The sequence below is a fragment of the Centruroides vittatus genome, unplaced genomic scaffold, assembly GCF_030686945.1.
Source record: "Centruroides vittatus isolate TY-2023 unplaced genomic scaffold, ASM3068694v2 contig_349, whole genome shotgun sequence".
NCBI classification, from domain to species: Eukaryota; Metazoa; Arthropoda; class Arachnida; order Scorpiones; family Buthidae; genus Centruroides; species Centruroides vittatus.
Window position 1 is genome coordinate 1760886 of NW_027122172.1, and position 23367 is coordinate 1784252.

The 23367-nt window shown below is 34.0% G+C and overlaps 1 protein-coding gene across 1 annotated transcript; it reads right to left on the bottom strand.

The window, feature by feature from the left end:
* Positions 1–5204: 5204 nt before the first annotated feature.
* LOC136974410 (TNF receptor-associated factor family protein DDB_G0272098-like) lies at positions 5205–12617 on the bottom strand. The gene is made up of 6 exons (XM_067269280.1): positions 12607–12617; positions 12418–12483; positions 9745–9930; positions 7387–7419; positions 7206–7301; positions 5205–5972 (listed from the first exon to the last, which is right to left on the bottom strand). Exons 1-6 carry the CDS (start codon positions 12612–12614, stop codon positions 5333–5335), a joined length of 1029 nt encoding a protein of 342 aa, XP_067125381.1. The 5' UTR covers positions 12615–12617; the 3' UTR covers positions 5205–5332.
* Positions 12618–23367: the final 10750 nt, after the last annotated feature.

A 23367-nucleotide genomic window follows, 5' to 3' on the forward strand; every position in this document is an offset into this window, starting at 1 on the left:
TTTCCCAAATAACATCTTAGACAGTGACAGAAATCTTTTTGGAGGGCCGACGCGGCTTTGATGCCCGTCGGCGGGTCAGAGGTGGGTTCCACGGACGCGACAGTTTACCAAATTCACATGCGACGTGTCATTTTCCCAAATAACATCTTAGACAGTGACAGAAATCTTTTTGGAGGGCCGACGCGGCTTTGATGCCCGTCGGCGGGTCAGAGGTGGGTTCCACGGACGCGACAGTTTACCAAATTCACATGCGACGTGTCATTTTCCCAAATAACATCTTAGACAGTGACAGAAATCTTTTTGGAGGGCCGACGCGGCTTTGATGCCCGTCGGCGGGTCAGAGGTGGGTTCCACGGACGCGACAGTTTACCAAATTCACATGCGACGTGTCATTTTCCCAAATAACATCTTAGACAGTGACAGAAATCTTTTTGGAGGGCCGACGCGGCTTTGATGCCCGTCGGCGGGTCAGAGGTGGGTTCCACGGACGCGACAGTTTACCAAATTCACATGCGACGTGTCATTTTCCCAAATAACATCTTAGACAGTGACAGAAATCTTTTTGGAGGGCCGACGCGGCTTTGATGCCCGTCGGCGGGTCAGAGGTGGGTTCCACGGACGCGACAGTTTACCAAATTCACATGCGACGTGTCATTTTCCCAAATAACATCTTAGACAGTGACAGAAATCTTTTTGGAGGGCCGACGCGGCTTTGATGCCCGTCGGCGGGTCAGAGGTGGGTTCCACGGACGCGACAGTTTACCAAATTCACATGCGACGTGTCATTTTCCCAAATAACATCTTAGACAGTGACAGAAATCTTTTTGGAGGGCCGACGCGGCTTTGATGCCCGTCGGCGGGTCAGAGGTGGGTTCCACGGACGCGACAGTTTACCAAATTCACATGCGACGTGTCATTTTCCCAAATAACATCTTAGACAGTGACAGAAATCTTTTTGGAGGGCCGACGCGGCTTTGATGCCCGTCGGCGGGTCAGAGGTGGGTTCCACGGACGCGACAGTTTACCAAATTCACATGCGACGTGTCATTTTCCCAAATAACATCTTAGACAGTGACAGAAATCTTTTTGGAGGGCCGACGCGGCTTTGATGCCCGTCGGCGGGTCAGAGGTGGGTTCCACGGACGCGACAGTTTACCAAATTCACATGCGACGTGTCATTTTCCCAAATAACATCTTAGACAGTGACAGAAATCTTTTTGGAGGGCCGACGCGGCTTTGATGCCCGTCGGCGGGTCAGAGGTGGGTTCCACGGACGCGACAGTTTACCAAATTCACATGCGACGTGTCATTTTCCCAAATAACATCTTAGACAGTGACAGAAATCTTTTTGGAGGGCCGACGCGGCTTTGATGCCCGTCGGCGGGTCAGAGGTGGGTTCCACGGACGCGACAGTTTACCAAATTCACATGCGACGTGTCATTTTCCCAAATAACATCTTAGACAGTGACAGAAATCTTTTTGGAGGGCCGACGCGGCTTTGATGCCCGTCGGCGGGTCAGAGGTGGGTTCCACGGACGCGACAGTTTACCAAATTCACATGCGACGTGTCATTTTCCCAAATAACATCTTAGACAGTGACAGAAATCTTTTTGGAGGGCCGACGCGGCTTTGATGCCCGTCGGCGGGTCAGAGGTGGGTTCCACGGACGCGACAGTTTACCAAATTCACATGCGACGTGTCATTTTCCCAAATAACATCTTAGACAGTGACAGAAATCTTTTTGGAGGGCCGACGCGGCTTTGATGCCCGTCGGCGGGTCAGAGGTGGGTTCCACGGACGCGACAGTTTACCAAATTCACATGCGACGTGTCATTTTCCCAAATAACATCTTAGACAGTGACAGAAATCTTTTTGGAGGGCCGACGCGGCTTTGATGCCCGTCGGCGGGTCAGAGGTGGGTTCCACGGACGCGACAGTTTACCAAATTCACATGCGACGTGTCATTTTCCCAAATAACATCTTAGACAGTGACAGAAATCTTTTTGGAGGGCCGACGCGGCTTTGATGCCCGTCGGCGGGTCAGAGGTGGGTTCCACGGACGCGACAGTTTACCAAATTCACATGCGACGTGTCATTTTCCCAAATAACATCTTAGACAGTGACAGAAATCTTTTTGGAGGGCCGACGCGGCTTTGATGCCCGTCGGCGGGTCAGAGGTGGGTTCCACGGACGCGACAGTTTACCAAATTCACATGCGACGTGTCATTTTCCCAAATAACATCTTAGACAGTGACAGAAATCTTTTTGGAGGGCCGACGCGGCTTTGATGCCCGTCGGCGGGTCAGAGGTGGGTTCCACGGACGCGACAGTTTACCAAATTCACATGCGACGTGTCATTTTCCCAAATAACATCTTAGACAGTGACAGAAATCTTTTTGGAGGGCCGACGCGGCTTTGATGCCCGTCGGCGGGTCAGAGGTGGGTTCCACGGACGCGACAGTTTACCAAATTCACATGCGACGTGTCATTTTCCCAAATAACATCTTAGACAGTGACAGAAATCTTTTTGGAGGGCCGACGCGGCTTTGATGCCCGTCGGCGGGTCAGAGGTGGGTTCCACGGACGCGACAGTTTACCAAATTCACATGCGACGTGTCATTTTCCCAAATAACATCTTAGACAGTGACAGAAATCTTTTTGGAGGGCCGACGCGGCTTTGATGCCCGTCGGCGGGTCAGAGGTGGGTTCCACGGACGCGACAGTTTACCAAATTCACATGCGACGTGTCATTTTCCCAAATAACATCTTAGACAGTGACAGAAATCTTTTTGGAGGGCCGACGCGGCTTTGATGCCCGTCGGCGGGTCAGAGGTGGGTTCCACGGACGCGACAGTTTACCAAATTCACATGCGACGTGTCATTTTCCCAAATAACATCTTAGACAGTGACAGAAATCTTTTTGGAGGGCCGACGCGGCTTTGATGCCCGTCGGCGGGTCAGAGGTGGGTTCCACGGACGCGACAGTTTACCAAATTCACATGCGACGTGTCATTTTCCCAAATAACATCTTAGACAGTGACAGAAATCTTTTTGGAGGGCCGACGCGGCTTTGATGCCCGTCGGCGGGTCAGAGGTGGGTTCCACGGACGCGACAGTTTACCAAATTCACATGCGACGTGTCATTTTCCCAAATAACATCTTAGACAGTGACAGAAATCTTTTTGGAGGGCCGACGCGGCTTTGATGCCCGTCGGCGGGTCAGAGGTGGGTTCCACGGACGCGACAGTTTACCAAATTCACATGCGACGTGTCATTTTCCCAAATAACATCTTAGACAGTGACAGAAATCTTTTTGGAGGGCCGACGCGGCTTTGATGCCCGTCGGCGGGTCAGAGGTGGGTTCCACGGACGCGACAGTTTACCAAATTCACATGCGACGTGTCATTTTCCCAAATAACATCTTAGACAGTGACAGAAATCTTTTTGGAGGGCCGACGCGGCTTTGATGCCCGTCGGCGGGTCAGAGGTGGGTTCCACGGACGCGACAGTTTACCAAATTCACATGCGACGTGTCATTTTCCCAAATAACATCTTAGACAGTGACAGAAATCTTTTTGGAGGGCCGACGCGGCTTTGATGCCCGTCGGCGGGTCAGAGGTGGGTTCCACGGACGCGACAGTTTACCAAATTCACATGCGACGTGTCATTTTCCCAAATAACATCTTAGACAGTGACAGAAATCTTTTTGGAGGGCCGACGCGGCTTTGATGCCCGTCGGCGGGTCAGAGGTGGGTTCCACGGACGCGACAGTTTACCAAATTCACATGCGACGTGTCATTTTCCCAAATAACATCTTAGACAGTGACAGAAATCTTTTTGGAGGGCCGACGCGGCTTTGATGCCCGTCGGCGGGTCAGAGGTGGGTTCCACGGACGCGACAGTTTACCAAATTCACATGCGACGTGTCATTTTCCCAAATAACATCTTAGACAGTGACAGAAATCTTTTTGGAGGGCCGACGCGGCTTTGATGCCCGTCGGCGGGTCAGAGGTGGGTTCCACGGACGCGACAGTTTACCAAATTCACATGCGACGTGTCATTTTCCCAAATAACATCTTAGACAGTGACAGAAATCTTTTTGGAGGGCCGACGCGGCTTTGATGCCCGTCGGCGGGTCAGAGGTGGGTTCCACGGACGCGACAGTTTACCAAATTCACATGCGACGTGTCATTTTCCCAAATAACATCTTAGACAGTGACAGAAATCTTTTTGGAGGGCCGACGCGGCTTTGATGCCCGTCGGCGGGTCAGAGGTGGGTTCCACGGACGCGACAGTTTACCAAATTCACATGCGACGTGTCATTTTCCCAAATAACATCTTAGACAGTGACAGAAATCTTTTTGGAGGGCCGACGCGGCTTTGATGCCCGTCGGCGGGTCAGAGGTGGGTTCCACGGACGCGACAGTTTACCAAATTCACATGCGACGTGTCATTTTCCCAAATAACATCTTAGACAGTGACAGAAATCTTTTTGGAGGGCCGACGCGGCTTTGATGCCCGTCGGCGGGTCAGAGGTGGGTTCCACGGACGCGACAGTTTACCAAATTCACATGCGACGTGTCATTTTCCCAAATAACATCTTAGACAGTGACAGAAATCTTTTTGGAGGGCCGACGCGGCTTTGATGCCCGTCGGCGGGTCAGAGGTGGGTTCCACGGACGTGACGTATTTTTGACGTTTTAATACAGCGACATTTTACGTTTTGGGCGTGTATATGCTTTTTTTTAGCGATTACAGATTGTATCACAATCTAATACACATTAGATCAATGAAGTGCTTTGAAAGCAAATGGTACATGTTCAGTTTTAATATTGTCAACCAGAGATATATGACCGTCCTATTCACCGACTGTGAAAGACAAGCTGATTTCGATTAGGCTAATTTGGCAAATAAGTCAGGTCAGGATGGTGGTCGAAAACGTCAGTTTTAAGTGGGATATAAAAAACCCTCATAGTCTGTTGGTTATCATTTTCAGTGAGTATCGCAGAAGTTGTTTTATTTTTCGAATTTCTCAATACTACACACATTTACTTTTTAATATATTTAATGTACAGAGTATTAATAATTTTTTAAACAATAGACAAGAAAAAGTGGAATAGTTACAAATTATTTTCGTATCAGTTTATATTTTTGACAACGTGTAAGAAAGAAATGTGTTACAATAAGTATTATGGAGGAGTCAATGGAAAGTGTAATTTTTTAGATTAGGAATAATTAAGATGAAAATTTTATATAACATTTTAATGTTTTTTAATATTTATATACAGTTTATATAAATTACATTAATTATTTAATATATTCAATTATTATTTTATGGAATGTACTCTGTGATATCATTAAAACTAACTATTGATCTTTTAGGACCTTGTTCAAAAGGTGCATCTTCGTCATCTGATGACTGGTGTTCTACATGTTCTGAGAAACTTGCTAATCTGGTTAATGAATCTCTATGGGAAAATTTTCTGTTTTTAAATTCTGAATCGTCCTCGTCGTCGTCGCTTTCGGTTTGATCTTCGTCTTTTAAGGAAACGTTTTCATTCGTATTAACAGTAGCTAATACTGTTAATACAAATTGCTCTTTGTTTTGATCATTCTCAATATTATTTTCATCAATTTCTTGCCTTTCACTTTCAGAAATATTTGAAGAATCAAGTTCAGTTTCATTCTGAAGGCTTTTTGACTGGTGCTGTTCTGCTTTAAATTCAATCTGCTTTGTTTCCGTTTCACTGTTTAAAGAATCGAGATTTTCATAATTGTTAGTTATGTTTTTCTGATCTTCATTATAATTTTTGCTAATTTTGGAATGTTTTGCCTCCTTTATTTCATTTTGGTCGAGGTCAATATCGTCGTATCGATCGTCGTATGCTTTGTTAAAATAAAATTTATTATTCCTCACACTAGGATTTGCTTCGTTAACTGCAGATTGATCGACCTGATCCAATCTATTGAATCTAATAAAATCAATAGTATTATAAAGATATTTATAATTGTAAATAGATATATTTTAGTAGCTTAAGTAATGGATATATTCAATTTTTACTGAATAGAATTAGGATTGTTTGATTTTAGTAGGACATTATCATTGGCCGGCCATCTTGGAATTTATAACTTATTATATATAACAAGATTAAATCAGGTTATATCATTAAATACTGAATAATTTGGCCTATTTGAAATCATTTAGTTTTAATATAAGTACTGGACTTAGAGATGTTATATGTGTTTATATTAAAAACTGTTCATCCATGATTTTCGGGCTTCTACAGCTGATATGTATTTGCATTTGCTTTCAACCAAAATTTCCATTGAGACTTGACATTACTTGACAGATCCTAATCTACTTATTATCTCCTCTTAAAAATAAAGTACAATGTTCTCTCTAGGCAACGGGAAACCACTACGAATGTAACTTTCACTAGAAATGCCGCAGCGCATTACTAACTACTTACTAACGCGCGCCGGGCGTTGCCGACGTCGGGAATCTGATACGACGCACACGGAAGAAGAACGTTTTCTCTACGTACAAAATTTCATTAGCAAAGGCCCATTTTATATAGGGGTTATGAGCATTCAAAAATCATAAAATATGTATCAATAAATATTTGTATTAATAGTTTATTAGCAGTATCTAGAGAAACTATTTTCAAACAAATATATTTTATTGTATAAATTTATTAAAATAGTGCCTCTCACCAAAAAAGTGAGTGAAACAGAGATAAATTTTAAACCATAAGCATCTAATTAGCACATAATTGGAGCGGTTATTACAAGTCATTTGCTCGCTTTCGGGTTTGAAACACAAAGCAAGTGGACTAATGGGCTCAATCAAAATAACCAGATTTTTGATACACGTACAAAATCAAATTTTATATTGTGACAAAAAGAATTGATTATGAATTAATGAATGGGCCATTAGGAAAATGTTTCTATTAATATGTATATAAACGGGGCTTTTTCGATGAAATTTTGCATATAGAGAGAACGATATCTTTACAAAATAAAATACAATCCTGCACTAGATTGCGATTTCGATTGTGAGCGTAATTTCCTAAAATAATGAGCGGGTATATTATTATATACAGTATATATTAAATGTCAAAAAAAGAATTATTCAATATATTTTCTAGAGATCTGATCTATCGTTAAATCTGTTAATTTTGTGAAAATAAATAGATAATACTTACTTCTCGACAATGACGGCTTCTGGGTTATTAGATGAATGTAAACTTTCTTGATTTTCAAATTCTTGTTCTATAGATTTAGTATTTCCATTAATAAATCTTTAAAAGATTAAAAGACTATATTAATATATTATAGTAGGCATTATAAATTTTTGATAAATTATAATATGATCTTCACACTCACTCATTCTTTGTGGATTTACTGTGTTTTGACTTTCTAAAAATCAAATTGTACAGTTTTAATTTGTAATTTAAGACATCTGTTGTTAAACTCATTCAAATAATTAACAGTTACATAAAAGTTAAAACATATACTATTATTATAAAGAATAATTAATAATATGAAATAATATAATTCTGTCTGAGGGTTCGAATGTTAAGGTGCTACATCTTCTCTGTCCTGCTGTACGGATGCAAAAGTTGGACTCTAGACCTCCAAACTGAGAAAAGAATTGAAGCTTTCGAAATGTATTTGTACAGATGAATACTTCGAATATCGTGGGTGCAAAAGATTACTAATGTTGAAGTCCTGAACTGCATGAACAAACAAAAAGAATTCCTGCTGACCATGAAGATCGGGAAAACACAATACATTGGTCATATAATGAGAGGAGAGAAATATCGAATACTTAGACTAATATTAGAGGGAAAAATACAAGGAAAAAGGTCTGTTGGGAGGCCAAAGAATCATTGGTTGAAAGACATTACAAGGTGGTTTGGGAGAACATCTATGGAGATATTCCGAGCTGCTACGTCGAAGACAACGTTAGCTATATGGATCGCCTACCTTCGACAGGAGATGGTGCATTAAGAAGAAGATGTAGTCAGAGCTTAAGTTAAAGTTTTCATCTTCATGTAAAGCATTCGTGCTATCAGCCTCAATGTGTGGCTGATCACATACAGTTTTTACAGTTATTGAATTTGTCTTAAGTATTTAGTGTTTAAAGCGCTGCGCTAGCGATCATTTTAATTATCATTTGTTTGCAATACAATAGTTTAAATTCTTTCTTACTTTAATTGCATGCTGGTTATTGTTAAAGATGGGCCTATGAACAACCGCATACAAACAATACTGGATGAATTATTACGTATAAATAATAATAAAACATATTAGTTAACAAATCTTCAAGTTATACAATTTTTAACTGTTTTAACATGTCTTAATATCATGGTCAATAAAACCAGAATTTCCACTAATTGTAATTTTATTTATTTCTCTGCTTAATGCTATTAGTCACATGTTGTTATTGGTTTATATGGATGCCAGAGTGATTGGAATAAATGGTGTTAATTAACTCCACATTCTAAATCCATGCTGCCCTGGGCATCCACTTTGCTTAGGGGTATGTCGAGGGAATCATACACATCCGAACTTAGAGAGACATTTAGAGATGATTTCGGAAAGTTATTGTAAGTTCCTTTTGAATGTTTATAATAAATGGGTTAAACCCTCAAAGGAGACTTGTTTCAGTGCCCACACTCCTACATACTCACCCATACAACTGAGTTTATATGGAGTTAATTAGGTGAGCTAGAGAAAGGTGGTCTTGGTTGAGAAGACAAAGCAGAAACGCAGGCACAGAATAAAAGATTAGAACTTGTGCTGTCTTTAAGCAGTTACAGAAGAAGCACAGATGGGAAAGAATACAGGTGAACAACTGGTGGGAAAAAGCCTGGTGTCCTTGATTCTGTAGTTTATGTAGGATTCTAGCAGATTAACAGGGTTCTGATTGGCTTAGATCTTCCTTCTTTGCTTTCTAGTTGGTTTTTCTGTTTCCAGGTGTAACAAGACTCAGATTAGGGCAGATGAAAGGTTGATTGTCCAAGCAAGTACTATTCATCCAATAACTGGGGGATGGATAATCATACTCCTTCTGTTGTCATCCCAGAGTACATCCTATCTGAGGATTGGCAAGGCCTTCATAATGGACCAAAAGTTGAAAAACATCAACTGAAGAAACAAAATCTATAGAAGCCAACAGCCAGGAACATGAAAAAGTAACATGGTAATATGTGACTAGAGAAGGACTAAAAATAATCAGATCAGGCAATAGAGTAAGACCACAAAAAGAATATAAATACAATGTTCGATCATTCAGAGGAAGAGGAAAGTAAAATGGCTCCTGTGCGAGAGGACATTATTATAGATATCATTGGAAACATTGGATCATTGGAAATCATTGGAGAGGACATTATCATAGATATTACTGTAGTATTTAATGTTCATTTTTATTAAGAATTTATTTTAAAAAATTCACAAATGAATTTAATAATACCATGGTTACCAGGATCTTAATCAATAGTATACATGTTTTATAACAAGATGTCTTGATAAATTTCTTATTTTGAAAATGGAGTAAACACTGAAATAATTCTGAAGATTTTTTTTATTTACTATAAATTCAATTATAATTTATTAAATTATAATGGAATTTATATTAAATAAAGTTTTTTTATTATTAATAAAAAACTTAATTTTGTTTAATATTAATTTCCAAATAATTACTGCAATAATAATAATGATAAAAACAAATATATTTACTTGAGTCTAGAGAAAATGAAGGATATTATAATAATTATAATTAAAAATCCTGCCAGGCTCCCAAATATAATCATCATTAAATGATAGTTGTTTCCGTTTTCATCCTCGTCTTTAATTTCTTTTAAAAAAGAAGTGAGTTTAAATAATCCAAAACTATTTTGAATTTGTTCTTCAACATCTGTAATTCTATATCAAGAAAATTAAAATATATTAATACATTTTTAATTTTAAAAATTTTGAAAATGATATTTACAGCAAATAAACAGAAAAATTAAATGTTTAAATTATTAATTTCCATAATAACACTTTATCTCACCGAGAATTATTTATTAACTGTAATGAACATTTTCAACTTGTTCTGCAGGCCATCTTCAGGTTTTTAAAAATCATGGAATATTGATAACTGATCTTTTTGTATAGAACTGTTAAGAACACATTTACAATACAAAATTATTCGGAATATTGAGCTATTTGAATTCAAAGAATAAATTACAGTGATGTATATACAATTTAAAATAACAAAATAATAGATGAAAAAGAAAAATAAAGAAAAAAGATAAAATTACATTTACAATATCAGTTTTTGATTGTATGGACACTATGCACTATTCTCTAATAAGTTCTTTTTGACCACGTATTTCCACGCTGTGGGTAATACTGTGGCATCCTTATGGTTTATACATCTGCCCATAAGGTTACTTCTATAAATTTCAACTTTCCAAATTCATTGCTAATGTTGGTGAGTGTACTTGTCTTATAATGCTAGCTTCCTCCCATTCAATTGGGTTTGGAGAAAGAATACATTAGGGTTACAAACAGAAACCTTAAGAAATGTCTTAAAGAACACATTATAACATAAAGGGCAATATTGTATGGTTTTGTCTAGAATGGTGCAAAGCAAAGGATCAATGGTAGAACGGGAGGAAGTTAGCATTATAAAACTGGTACACTCACCAACATTAGCGATGAATTTGGAAAAAGTTAAAATTTATAGAAGTTGGGCAGATGTATAAACTATAAGGATGCCACAGTATTACCCGCAGTGTGGAAATATATGGTCAAAAAGAACTTATTAGAGAATAGTGCATAGTGCCCATACAATCAAAAACTGATACTGTAAATGTAATTTTATCTTTTTTCTTTATTTTTCTTTTATTATTTTGTTATTTTAAATTGTATATACCGTATATTTCCACAGATAAGACGACCTTCGGATAAAACGAGGTCTAAATTTTAAGTTTTATAGTTTTAGTAGATATCTGTCCTGTAAGATGACCCCAACTATCAATGGCCTACGAATTTAATTTATACATGGGATTGTCGCCTGGATGATAATACCGTATAGCGTATACGGAATTATGTCCTATTCGTAATTTTTCGAACGAATGAATTTTATTTTCTGCCTTGCTATTGTTGAAAACGTTCGCACCAATTCGGGCATTCGGGTAATGGCCTCGACTATTCACAAAAACGTCGTACGGTTTATTCTATTTTGTGGACGTGCCCTACTCTCTACTAGTAAATAATTACGGTTTGTCCGTTTTTTTATAATGCTTTTAATTTATATAAATTTCAATCTAATTTTTTTGTATCTGTCTTATAAGACCCCAGATTTTGGGGCCTTTTTTTATGATATAACTATCATCTTATCCGAGGAAATATACGCAGTGGTGATATTCGGCGGGTTCGCACAGGTTCGGCCGAACCCGTTGTTAAAAGTTTTCCGAACGGGTTCGGGCCGAACCGTTGTTAAAATTTTCAGTTTCCCAAACCTTGTTAAACACACGGAACATTTCTCAGTGGGTTTGTTTTTTTTTAAAAAATATATTAAAATATGCGTATTATACTCTGTAATACTACTAAACTAGGGCCTTATACCCCGTTTGCACCGAGCATTTCAATCTAGATTGTGAGCAAGGTCAGGGAGTATGTCTTGGTGCGATCTCTCTCGACCGTTTCAATCGAGGTTTAATCGCGATCGATTCAAGAGTGTTCTTGAAAGTAGATCCAGTCATAAGAGAGATCCCAGAATGCCACGCGCGCGAGACAATACAAGATGGCTGTGGAACACGTGTCGGGCTATGGACAGCGAAAGAAAAAGTATAATGTATCTCGAGAGATGATGACATGTGCCTATTTCTAGAAGCGCCATATTGCGGTAAAGAATTTCTCTGCCTTGAAAAAAAAAAAGGTCGACAGCTCTAAAATACTATTGTTACCTGGCCTTCTCCCATGGCTCGTTACGTTCTAAATACGCCACTGATTGTTAGATATATGGTTGCAAGAAAAGGTATTGTATTTATTTCTAGCCAAAACTTCCATTTCGTTTGTCGGTGATTGTCAGGGAAAAATTTTCTGCTAGCGAACCCCTTGTTAAATATTTCGAATATCACCACTGAATATACGGTATATTACTGTAATTTATTCTTTGAATTCAAATAGCTCAATATTCCGAATAATTTTGTATTGTAAATGTGTTCTTAACTGTTCTATACAAAAAGATCAGTTATCAATGTTCCGTGATTTTTAAAAACCTGAACGGGTAGAACGGGTTGAAAACGTTCATTACAGTTAATAAATAATTCTCAGTGGGATGTGGTGGTGTTGTAAAAGTTAAGAAGCATCTAGTTACGTATTAATTGAGTTTAAATTATTATTCTTTAGTTCACTTACTTATCTCTCATTTCTTTGTAAGTTAGAAGAGTTTTATTATGTAGTATTGTTGAAATTATTTCATAACTGTAAATATTAGGAATATAAATTATAAATTAGTTTAAATATGTAAATTCTTTTTCTAATAAATTAAAAATGTAAATTTTATGAATATATCAACTTAATCTTATATTTTTTGAATTAACTTACTTTTTCATATTATTATTATTTGAATCTTTTAAGTAATATTTTAAAATATGAAAAGATGTTTCTTGGGAATTATTTTTCTGCTGTAAAATTCCTGTTATGTTTCTAATTAAAAAAATATATATAAATAATAAAATAATAATAATATAAAATTAAAAAATATTAAAAAAAATAATTCTTTACAAGAAAATTAATCATTTTCGATACAAAAAAGCAATGATAATTTTGCATGCGATACTTAAATAATGGTGATAATCATTATTTAATAAAATAATTAAATTAAAAATCAGTTTTTTTTACATTGAAGAAAGCCATCTTTCCTTACAACGTTTATTAATTCTTAATTTTTTTCAGATCTTAAATGCTCTTTTTTATATTTATCTCTAAACTACTGTAAACTTAAAGCTTAAAGCATGCATTTATATTATACTGGTAAAATATGTAATAAATAGATTCAAAAATAAAAAAGTAAAAATCAAAATAAAAATATATTGAATTCTTTTGTTTCCGAAAAACAAAAGAAAATTACCGTATATTTCCGCGGATAAGACGAGGTATAAATTTTCGGCAAAGTTTTATAGTTTTGGCAGATATCTGTCCTATAGGACGACCCCCAAACTATCGACGGCCTACGAATTTAGTTTAGATCGGCGATCGTCGTCTGGATAATAATACCGTACGGCGTATACGGAATTATGTCCCATTCGTAATTTTTCGAACGAACGAATTTTATTTTCTGCCTCGCTATTGTTGAAAACGTTTGCACCGATTCGGGCATTCGGGTAATGGCCTCGACTATTCACAAAAACGTCGTACGGTTTATTCTATTTTGTGGACGTGCCCTACTCTCTACTAGTAAATAATTACAGTTTGTCCGTTTTTTTATAATGGTTTTAATTTATATAAATTTCAATCTAATTTTTTTGTATCTGTCTTATAAGACCCCGGATTTTGGGGCCTTTTTTTATGATATAACTATCATCTTATCCGCAGAAATATATGGTAATTACAAATATTTTTGAAAATGTTACTGTTTAAACTATTACTATTAATACTATTAATTTAATTTGAATCTGCCAATTTTATAAAATAATGAATTAAAAAGTAGATCAAAAATGGTTCAAAGAAATTAAAAAAAATCAAAAATATTAACAAAATTTGTCTGAAAATTACTTTAATTATATACTACATTGAAAAGATTACATTAATATGTCATTATATGAGATGTTAAAAAAGTCCCTCGGTAATATGGTTATCTGCTGATATTCTATCATTATTAGAAATGAAATAAAATTCAATTCAATTCAATTTATTTAAAAATAAACGTATCAATAAATTTAAATAAAAATTACAAATCTTGAAAATGTTTATTGTATTACAACACACATAATGTAAGGTATTTGATTTTGTTTTCAAAGACTGTATCAAAGAGTTTTGTATAATTGAAGTAATTTAATCAAATATTGCAATCTGAGACTTCAAATGTTTTAGGCTTGTAAATGTGAAATTTTACTGCTTCTTCAGAGGAAAAAATTTAGGGTGACAAATTAGATAATTATGAAGCCATTAATTCTTTTAAAATTATTCTGTTTCCAAAAAATCACAAGTTAAATACATTAAATAGTTATTTCTTAAGACTATACATACTAAATGAGTCAATTCCATTCTGTCCTTTCACCCGCTCACAAGTTACTTTACCTAGGTCTACTGTTGTACTATTGTACTGAAAACATGTATTCTTTATTTCACTATTTTATTAAACTCTGTGATTAAATGCTTCAAGACAGTGTCATTCATAATTAATTGACTTGTCAAAGAAACTCAGATTCAGAAGACAGCATACATCTGAAACTCAAACACCAATTTTTTCTTTTATAACTATGGAAAAAATTGGTATTTGAGTTTCAAGAGTATGCTACAACACTATCTATATATATAATCGAGATGAGTTGATAATAATGATAATCAGTGCAGAGCCCAAACAGAAAGGAGTTGAAAGTTGAAATTTGTACACAGTTAGGGTACGTCACAAGAACGCACGCTAAGAAGGGATTTTTTGAAATTCCTCCCCACGAGGGAGAGGGACATGATTAAGTCTTAACACTTCCATCAACAATAGAAGTGTTAAGTAACAATGGAAGTGTTACGTTACAATAAAAATGTTAAGAGAAAGCGACGTGCAAGACGCAGATGCAGTTTTTTTCGTTTTTGCGGGAAATCGAACGTATGTTTAGACCCATCTAACAATTCTCTAATTAGTCTAGAAACAGGGAAACCAAATTCTTGCATTCTGTGAAAACGGGTAAGGTTGACTATAACGTAATAATCTTAATCTTTGCTATCGTTATTTTTGCCCGAGCAACACCGGGCCTATCTGCTAGTTATATTATAATAGTGTTTCACTGAAAGAATGAGGATTTCTAATAACTGTTCTGTGAATTTATGTATTCTGAAAAATGATCAAACTTCATCTATAGAAAAATGTTAATTCAATATGCTAATTCTTTTAATTTGAATAAAATTTTTGTTTTACAGTGTCTAAATATTTTCCTAGAAAACATTCAGTTAAAAAAGTTAATTCTTTCTTCTGTTCTCTGTTTAATAATACAAAAAACCTCATTACACACTGTTCTATGGGTTTTACATTTTAGGACTAATATGGCCCTAAAAAGATGCAAATCATTCTTATATAAGCATATTAAAGAGGAACTTTTCTAATGCACAACTTTTCTTATCATTAAAAATTACAAATTAATTTTTATTTCGAATGAATACCTTTCTATTTGAGATTTACTCAGTAGTACTGAAATGTTTGTTGAAATAGAAATATTTAAACAATTCTCTTCATGGAGCTGATATATCTGTTAAAATTAATTAAATTTAATTTTTCTCTTTTACTTAGTGTAATTTTTAATATAATTTTACCGAATTTGTACTCACATAAATGTCTAATTTTTCATCAACAAAATTTATAGCTTCTACCGTTAAAACTGTTTGAAAGTTTTCTAGTTTTGAAATATCTTTTAATGGGAAAATTTCATTTTTGACTGGATCGATACTAAATATATCACTATTGTTTTTAATCCTGATTTGTTCATCATCACCACCATCACTAATAACCTTAAGTAAATAATAAAGATATACATTATTTGATACTTTTCTTATATGTTGAACAGTGGCGTAGCGAACATAGTTGGCGCCCGGGGCACGACACTTTATTGGCACCCCCTCCCCTTCCAGAAACACACAGTTTGTCTTGGAGACCATTTGGGCACCCCTCTGCGAGTGGCGCCCGGTGCATGCTACACCCCCTTGTCCCCCTTGCTACACCACTGATGTTGAATATAATTTTTTAATGCTAAATTGAATTTCCAGTTATACAGATATAAATTTGATATTTGTAGAGTGTAAAGAAAACACAATATACAATAAAAAAGTACAATCTGTATAATAAATAATAATTGAGATAAATTCAATACATAATTACTATCATCTTCGTGATCATATTTCACAAATAAATTACATTATAAACACTGAAATTTAATGATAAAATAATGTTAATTAAGACAGTATTTTATCAAAGTTTGCAAAACAGATTAATTATTAATAAATTAATAAAAATAGCAAATAATTATTAAAATCAAATAATTTAATTTAACCTTTATTTCAAAATTGTAGTCACTTAGTGGTGCATCAGGAAGAAAAAATTTATAGAATGGAGTAGAATGTAAAAAGATCACTTTCTTCTTCTCTTCTATTATTTCACGTTTTCCAAACTGTATCACAATAAGAGCTTCATTATTACCAACATCTTTTATTTCTGAAAAGTGAACAGTGTTAATAATAACATTTATATAAACCTATGTAATAATGAAAATACTTACCGACATTCTGACCGCTTCTAGCATATTGTTTATCTTCTTGTCGTAATTTCAAAAAATGTCGACCTTCGGGTAAGTTTTTAACTATCTTAAGTTTACCAGATTCATCAATCTCAAACTTATCCAACTTATCTAAAAATATTAAAACTTTGAATATAATTTTTTAAATTTATGTATTGACTAGTATATAGAATTTTAAAATTATTTCCCTAGAAATTATCTTAGAAAGTAAGACAATTCAGCTATTTAAAATTGCATCATCAAAAAAATAAATTCATTATTATTTACCAAAAATTTATTTCCACAATATTAACAAAAAATTCATATCTTTTGCTAAGAAAATTTTTTCAAGCTTTCTCAGCCTCAAAGAAATGCCACCAAACGATGATTCGTTCTTAGATATACATACTAAAGAGAACTTTCTCGACATTCTCCATATATAGCAGACATGGGCGCATGCGGCTCTTGCCGAAAGTGTTAATTTCTATTTTTTTTACTATTATTTTTACAATTTTATTTTTATAATTTTGTGAAAATATGTTTATTAAAAAAATTCAATATTTGTTTTATATTATATTTATATTATATAATAAAATCACGTGCTTTACCATACTATCCGCCACGACGGTACAGAACTGCGGCTTCCGTGCATTTTGCCAAACATACATTTCGGCTCCTACCGAACTCTTGCTTGCCCACCCCTGATATATCGGACTGAATTTTTTTTCTTCTGTGGCTTTTGTAATATCTGCTCTACACTTATATTAAAATATTTTTAACTTTTATTCTAAGAAATTTTTAAATTTTAGGAAATTACTTGTTAAATTGCTGAAGTGTCAATTTTGAATATTAACCAATACAATTTTTCTCAGTAAAAAAAAGCTACTTTTCAAGAACATTTCTCTAATTCATTGAAAATTCAAATAGTTTAAAAACTTGTACATTTATTATTTCTGATTATTGCATTTTTTTTTTTAAATATGGAGAATGTTGAGGAAGTGCCTCTTTAGTAGATACAACTCAAAGCATATATGGGATAGATACAATAACAGTGGTGCATCTAGGATATCCAAGGGGTCCTGGCCTCCTCCAAAGAAAAAGGAAAACAAACAGTAGAAAATTCTCCAAAAATATTTTTCTAATTCAAATTCATTTTTTACTTATATTCTGTGTTGTCTTTTATTTCTATACTACTTATGAATTAGTGGTCACTTAAGGTAGGAATTTCATTCAATTCACATTGAAAAGTTTTTATATCCATTCAACTCAGCTTCTCCAAGAGTAAATCCCGAGTATGTCACTGCATGATAAAGTAAAAGAGTGTATGTTGAAAAAGTTTGTATACACTACTGTATACAAACTTTTAGTTAGGTTAGTGGTGAGACTAAGATTTGATACTGCTGTTAAAGGAGAATGAGAATTTGTATTCACTTGGTGAGGCAGTTAATAGCAACGTTGAGGCCGAAGTTTTCAATGCAAAAATGTGTATGTCGAACATTTGGCGCCGCTTTCCCGTAAGCCTAGAAGTTTGGCAATGGCCTTTGGAATGTCGAGCAAGATTCCACTGACTTTCCAAATGCCATTGCCAAACTTCTAGGCTTACGGGAAAGCGGCGCCGAACGTCCGACGTACACGTTTTTACATTGAAAACTTCGGCTTCGACCTCGCTATTGTTCTTATCAAAACTAACCTGAATTTCGAACAGTTGTGAATATCTTCTTGATCAGTTTACAAGAAGTGTGAGCCCTATTTTACATAGGGAGATATTAAAAAACAATCCCACATCCTTTGATCAGGCAACGGAAATGACTGAGAAGGAAAACAAAGCAAAGATTTTTCACGATGAAAAAACATTCAACAAACAAATATAACTGAGGCTATTGAAGACTCTCACATGAAAATGACAAAGAAAGATCAGTAATTTGGGCAGGTGATAAAACAACCAAAATGCTATTAACTACATAGATAATATCTAAGATTTACTGTGTCAGAATTATCAACACCAGAAAATAAGTTTGCTCTCTGCCATATTGGTACTATTATTTCCATATTAGTATTGTGCTATCATATTGTTCTGTCATGTTCCTGGGCTCTTCCACAAAGCATTTTTTAAAAAGTAAGAATTAGAAGTCATAATAAATTTTTTCAAATGTATACTGTAAAAATTCCACATTTAAAAATATTTTAATATTGTGTTAAATATAATTTTAAAAATTATATTTAAGTATAATATAAATTTGGCTATACTTTTTAATAAGCTACTTCATATTTTTTAATTATTTACCATTTTTATTATTAAAAGAAATAATTGAAAACTTGAAATTTTCATCAGAAATTTCAGTATCCTTTAAGTTGAGAGGTTCAATCTCGTTGGGATCTTCAATATTCCATTCATAAACACACTTACTAAATTTTCTGAATTTTTTTATACAGATATCTGAATCAAATATCAACTGTAAAATAAAATTAAAGCATTAGAAAAACTAAAATTTACATTTATAAATGATTTACTAATAAATTTATTATATTATTAATTATTTCTTAAAAATTATACTCAAATTAAACTGCTAAAATATTATTTTATTAACTATATATGAAAAATCTTTTGATAGTTTATTATTTATTTATATCAAAAATAATTTACATCTTCATTTTTGAAAGTAGATTAGATAAGTAAAATATAAATTCTTATAAACTAATCATTAATGAAGTTCTTGATGGCCAGATGGACTACCAAGATTAAATCCTGATGAGCAACCTCAAAAATTTTTCATAGGTCTGTCCTGGATATGTTTGGGATCCATTTCTCACTATCGATCATCCCTATTGTGGACCTAGCCAAACCCACAATGGGTAAGGGAAAAAGTCCTCTGAATGCCCACAGGGCAGAAAAAGCCAAAATTTGAAAAATCAAGGTTCTGAATATGTGCAATCGTGTCCAAAATTAAAGCAACACACAAAAACAAAGAAATGCATGACCCTCCATCATAATGAATCATTTAAATGCTTTTTCTGAGGCATGTCCGATAAGCTATTGACATATCAGAAACACTTCCTCACTGTTAGCTGTCCTAGCAGGTGATTGTTTATCAGAAACACTTTGGCTATATATATAGCATATTATATTTTATCATACGAATGCACTGCTTTTGTGTCTCGCCTGCATGACACTTGCATAATAGGATGGAACTTTGCTGATTTACTTATGATGTAAATTTAGTTACTTATGTTTCAGGGTGTTTGTGTTTGTTGCTTTAACTTTAGACACTAATGCTCATATATTGAAGAGAAACTATTCAATTATAAAAAAGGATAAAAACAAATAGCATAATCTTCATATAACTGAATCAGTCTCTTTTTGAAATTAATTATTTTTATTGAGAAATCTAACTACAAGCAGTCCTGTCTTTTGAACATAATATATTTCAAAAAAATTAAAAGTTAAATGTTAAAAGTACAACGTGAAAGAAAAACATGTACACGTGTTGATCAATTAAAATAAATTTAATTTTGCGTTGGAAATAAATGGTACAAATTCTTTATGGATTCCCGCTGTTCCTCGGTGTTCGTATTGTAACCGTAATCCGTGAGTACAGTTCCGTTACAAATGCTGCCCGACAATACTACTTAACTAACGCACGCGAATTTTAATCGGACTTAAACTAATAGGAAGGGATAGAAGAAAAAAGGGAAGTAAGAAGGATTATAGGATAGATGGGTACCCAATTCCTTGGCTGTTGTTGGATGCAGATCCTTGTCTCGACTTACAATGCTCGTATGCTCTCTCGTACAAAGACGGTTTCTTAGCGTTTTCTTCCAGTGATCGGATTCTCTTCTCGATCTGTTCCTTTTGGCCCTATTCCACAGAGCTCGCCAATTTCTCACTCTCGAGGTTCGCAGCCACATGTCTTTTCTCGTTCGTATCCGGCCAAGGAATGTTCAGTGGAATGTTCCTTTTCCCTCCAGGCTCGTCGCCGTCTATTGTTTTCCCCTACCTCCTGGTAGGCTACGGGTAAGTCCGAGTTCTCGGAAGTTCGAAACAATGAGACAAAGAAAATTGGAAAGAAGGATAGATTTATAGAAATAGAATATAAATTAAACTAAAAACTATACATAAATAAAGGCATACAGCCACAAAACTATACATAAATAAAGGCGTACAGCCACAATTAGTCACTTTAAACTTTAATATTCATAAATCAAATTTAATTTAGTTAAATAATATAGAATATTCACTGCATTAAATTTTATTTAAAAAATTGATTTTCTTTAAGAATAATAATGATTTAACTTCAGTACTGAGGTACTGAGGTTAAATCATCTAATTTACCTCAGTACTGTCATTCCTTGGAGGACTTTCAACATAACCAAATACTTTAAGCTCATATCTTTGACATTTATCAAGCATAGATTTTAATGAAATTTCACCAGTTGTGTTATTAATTGTAAAAAATTCATTCTCATCTGCAATATATTATTATAATTTTAATATTAATGATAAATTAAAATTTAATATCTTTTTACAAACTTAAAATTATTATTAAAATACTATGGCAATTCTATGGTTAAATTATGTAACTCATAATCAAGGTATTCATTCACTTACTGAGGTAGACTCAAAATATAACAATTATTTTGCTGTAAACTAGTATAATAAAAATTTCTCAATGCTGCTTAATTACAAAAGGACTGGCCAAACCTTATCATGACAGGAGCCATATATTGCCTATCAGAAATATAAGAGCCTCATTCTCTATTTAAATTGTATTTTATATAATAGATATGTATTCCCGTATATTTAATTTTAATAATTAAATATACGGGAATTGCATTAAAGATTTAGAAAAGCTGCATGCAGCTTGCAAGTCACAATATGGCCATTACGGATATATGATAAATTATACATTAATTATGATTAATCAAACTGCATTGCAAAACTTTACATTAAAAATCAGGTATCCCTCGTACAACACCATACTTCTACAACACGGTTTGAAAACTGGGGATATCCCCCATACAACACGACTTTCGGTTTTGCTCCAACAGTTTTGGAAATCCTTTGTACAAAATTTCACAATTTTTAAGTGTAAACACCGTCATTTGATATTTTTTTCTTCAAGTAAGCATGCGTGTTATCTCAAATTTGCCACCAATTTTCAGATATTGAAATTTTCAATTTATTTTGTGCCTTTTGTCAGGTTTACTTTAATGAAAACTGAGGATGTAATTTCTTTTCCTTCTCATCTCAGCTTTTTTATCAAACAGGTGTCATTGTCAGTACTTTCAGATTTTAGCCTTTAAGACTGTCACATCATGTTTTGTTTCTATAGATTAATCTTTGTATTTAGTAAAGTTTATTTAAATATTTTTAGGTAAGTGTTATTAAACGTTATTTTAACCATAGGTATTACAAACTTACAAATGATTACTTCGCTGTAAAAAATAATTGTGTATGTTTTTCATATTTCTTGTGTTGGGTTGCCTTGTGATCTTGAGACACTCATAAGGCTACACAATTATCATAATTTAAAATTTATTTTAATACTTCTTACAAATTTTTAAACGAAAATAAAAGACGGTTCTTTATATATATATATCCAATTGATCATTCCTACTGGATGCCAAGCTAGCTCGAAAAGGTGTGAAGAAAGGGGATAAAGATCAGGTATTATCTTCATTGTCCATATTCTACAGTAGAACATCTTACACCTAAGATTCTTGACCCCCTTTCCAGGCAACCCAAAGTAATTACTGACCATCAGGATGCACCCTTAGTTACATCACATCATGTTTATATATATCATGGTTGAATATATTTCAAAACACAGCTTTATTTTATTTAAACTTTTCATGTATGTGTAGAAATAAATTGCAAATTAATAATTATTTTAAAAAATTTAATGAAATATAATTACTATAGCATTTCAATAATAATTATTGGTTTTATAGATAAATTTAAGGAAAAAATTAAAAATTAATCTTTATTTTTAATTCAAAACATATTTTACAAATTAAAATTATCACCAATTATACGATCGCTAAGGTGGCTTTTCTTTTTTGTTAGACTTATTATACCATCAATAAACAGGTATAATAAGTCTAGCGAAAAACAAAAGCCACCTTAACGCTCGTATTATTGAACACAAGACTAGACAAGAAGCGTATCGCACAATTAAAATTATCATATTTTACAGAATTATATACCTTTAATAGAGAACTGTGTATCAGGGACATTTGTTTCAACAGTATATACATGTTCACCAATTTTCCAATCTGGATTTTTATCAATGATATAAATTTCTTTCTTAAAAATCTTTAATTGACAATTTCCTTCAACTACGTAAAATATTAACTAAAATGAAAACAATACGTTTACATTAAAATTTCATTATTAATTGAAATTTAAATTAATTAACTAAAAAATTTTACTTATTTCGAAAAATACATTATTGTTTTAATTTTATGAATTTCATTTTAATTTCTTTTACTTTTGTAGAATCTCTTTCCAAAATCATTTCATTGTTTTTCTTTATGGCATCTACTACAAGAGTAAAATTTTCTCTTTCTACAGGAAAATCCTCAATGAGAACTATTATTATTTTATCGCTATTGTATAAAAGATCAAAATGTTGCACGTCTTCACCTAAAAACAATAATAAAGTATTATTAGTAATAATAATTACGACAACAGCGAATGATAATATAAATTACTCGATCGTACCTGAAAGATTTAAATGAATATTTTTATCCAAAATTTCGTCGCTCATCTCAAACAAATAATCATTTTTATGACTATTTCTTGAAAGCTCTATGTTATAAATGGATTTTTTAAATAAAGATTTCTTATATTCTCTTGGAACAATATTAAAATTCCCCTAAATGA

Coding starts and splice junctions, on each gene's coding strand:
- LOC136974410 (XM_067269280.1), bottom strand. Junction 7,420..9,744: donor TTCATTTTCTCTAGACTCAA/GTAAATATATTT, acceptor TTTGATTTTTAG/AAAGTCAAAACACAGTAAAT. Junction 7,302..7,386: donor AGTAAATCCACAAAGAATGA/GTGAGTGTGAAG, acceptor AATCTTTTAAAG/ATTTATTAATGGAAATACTA.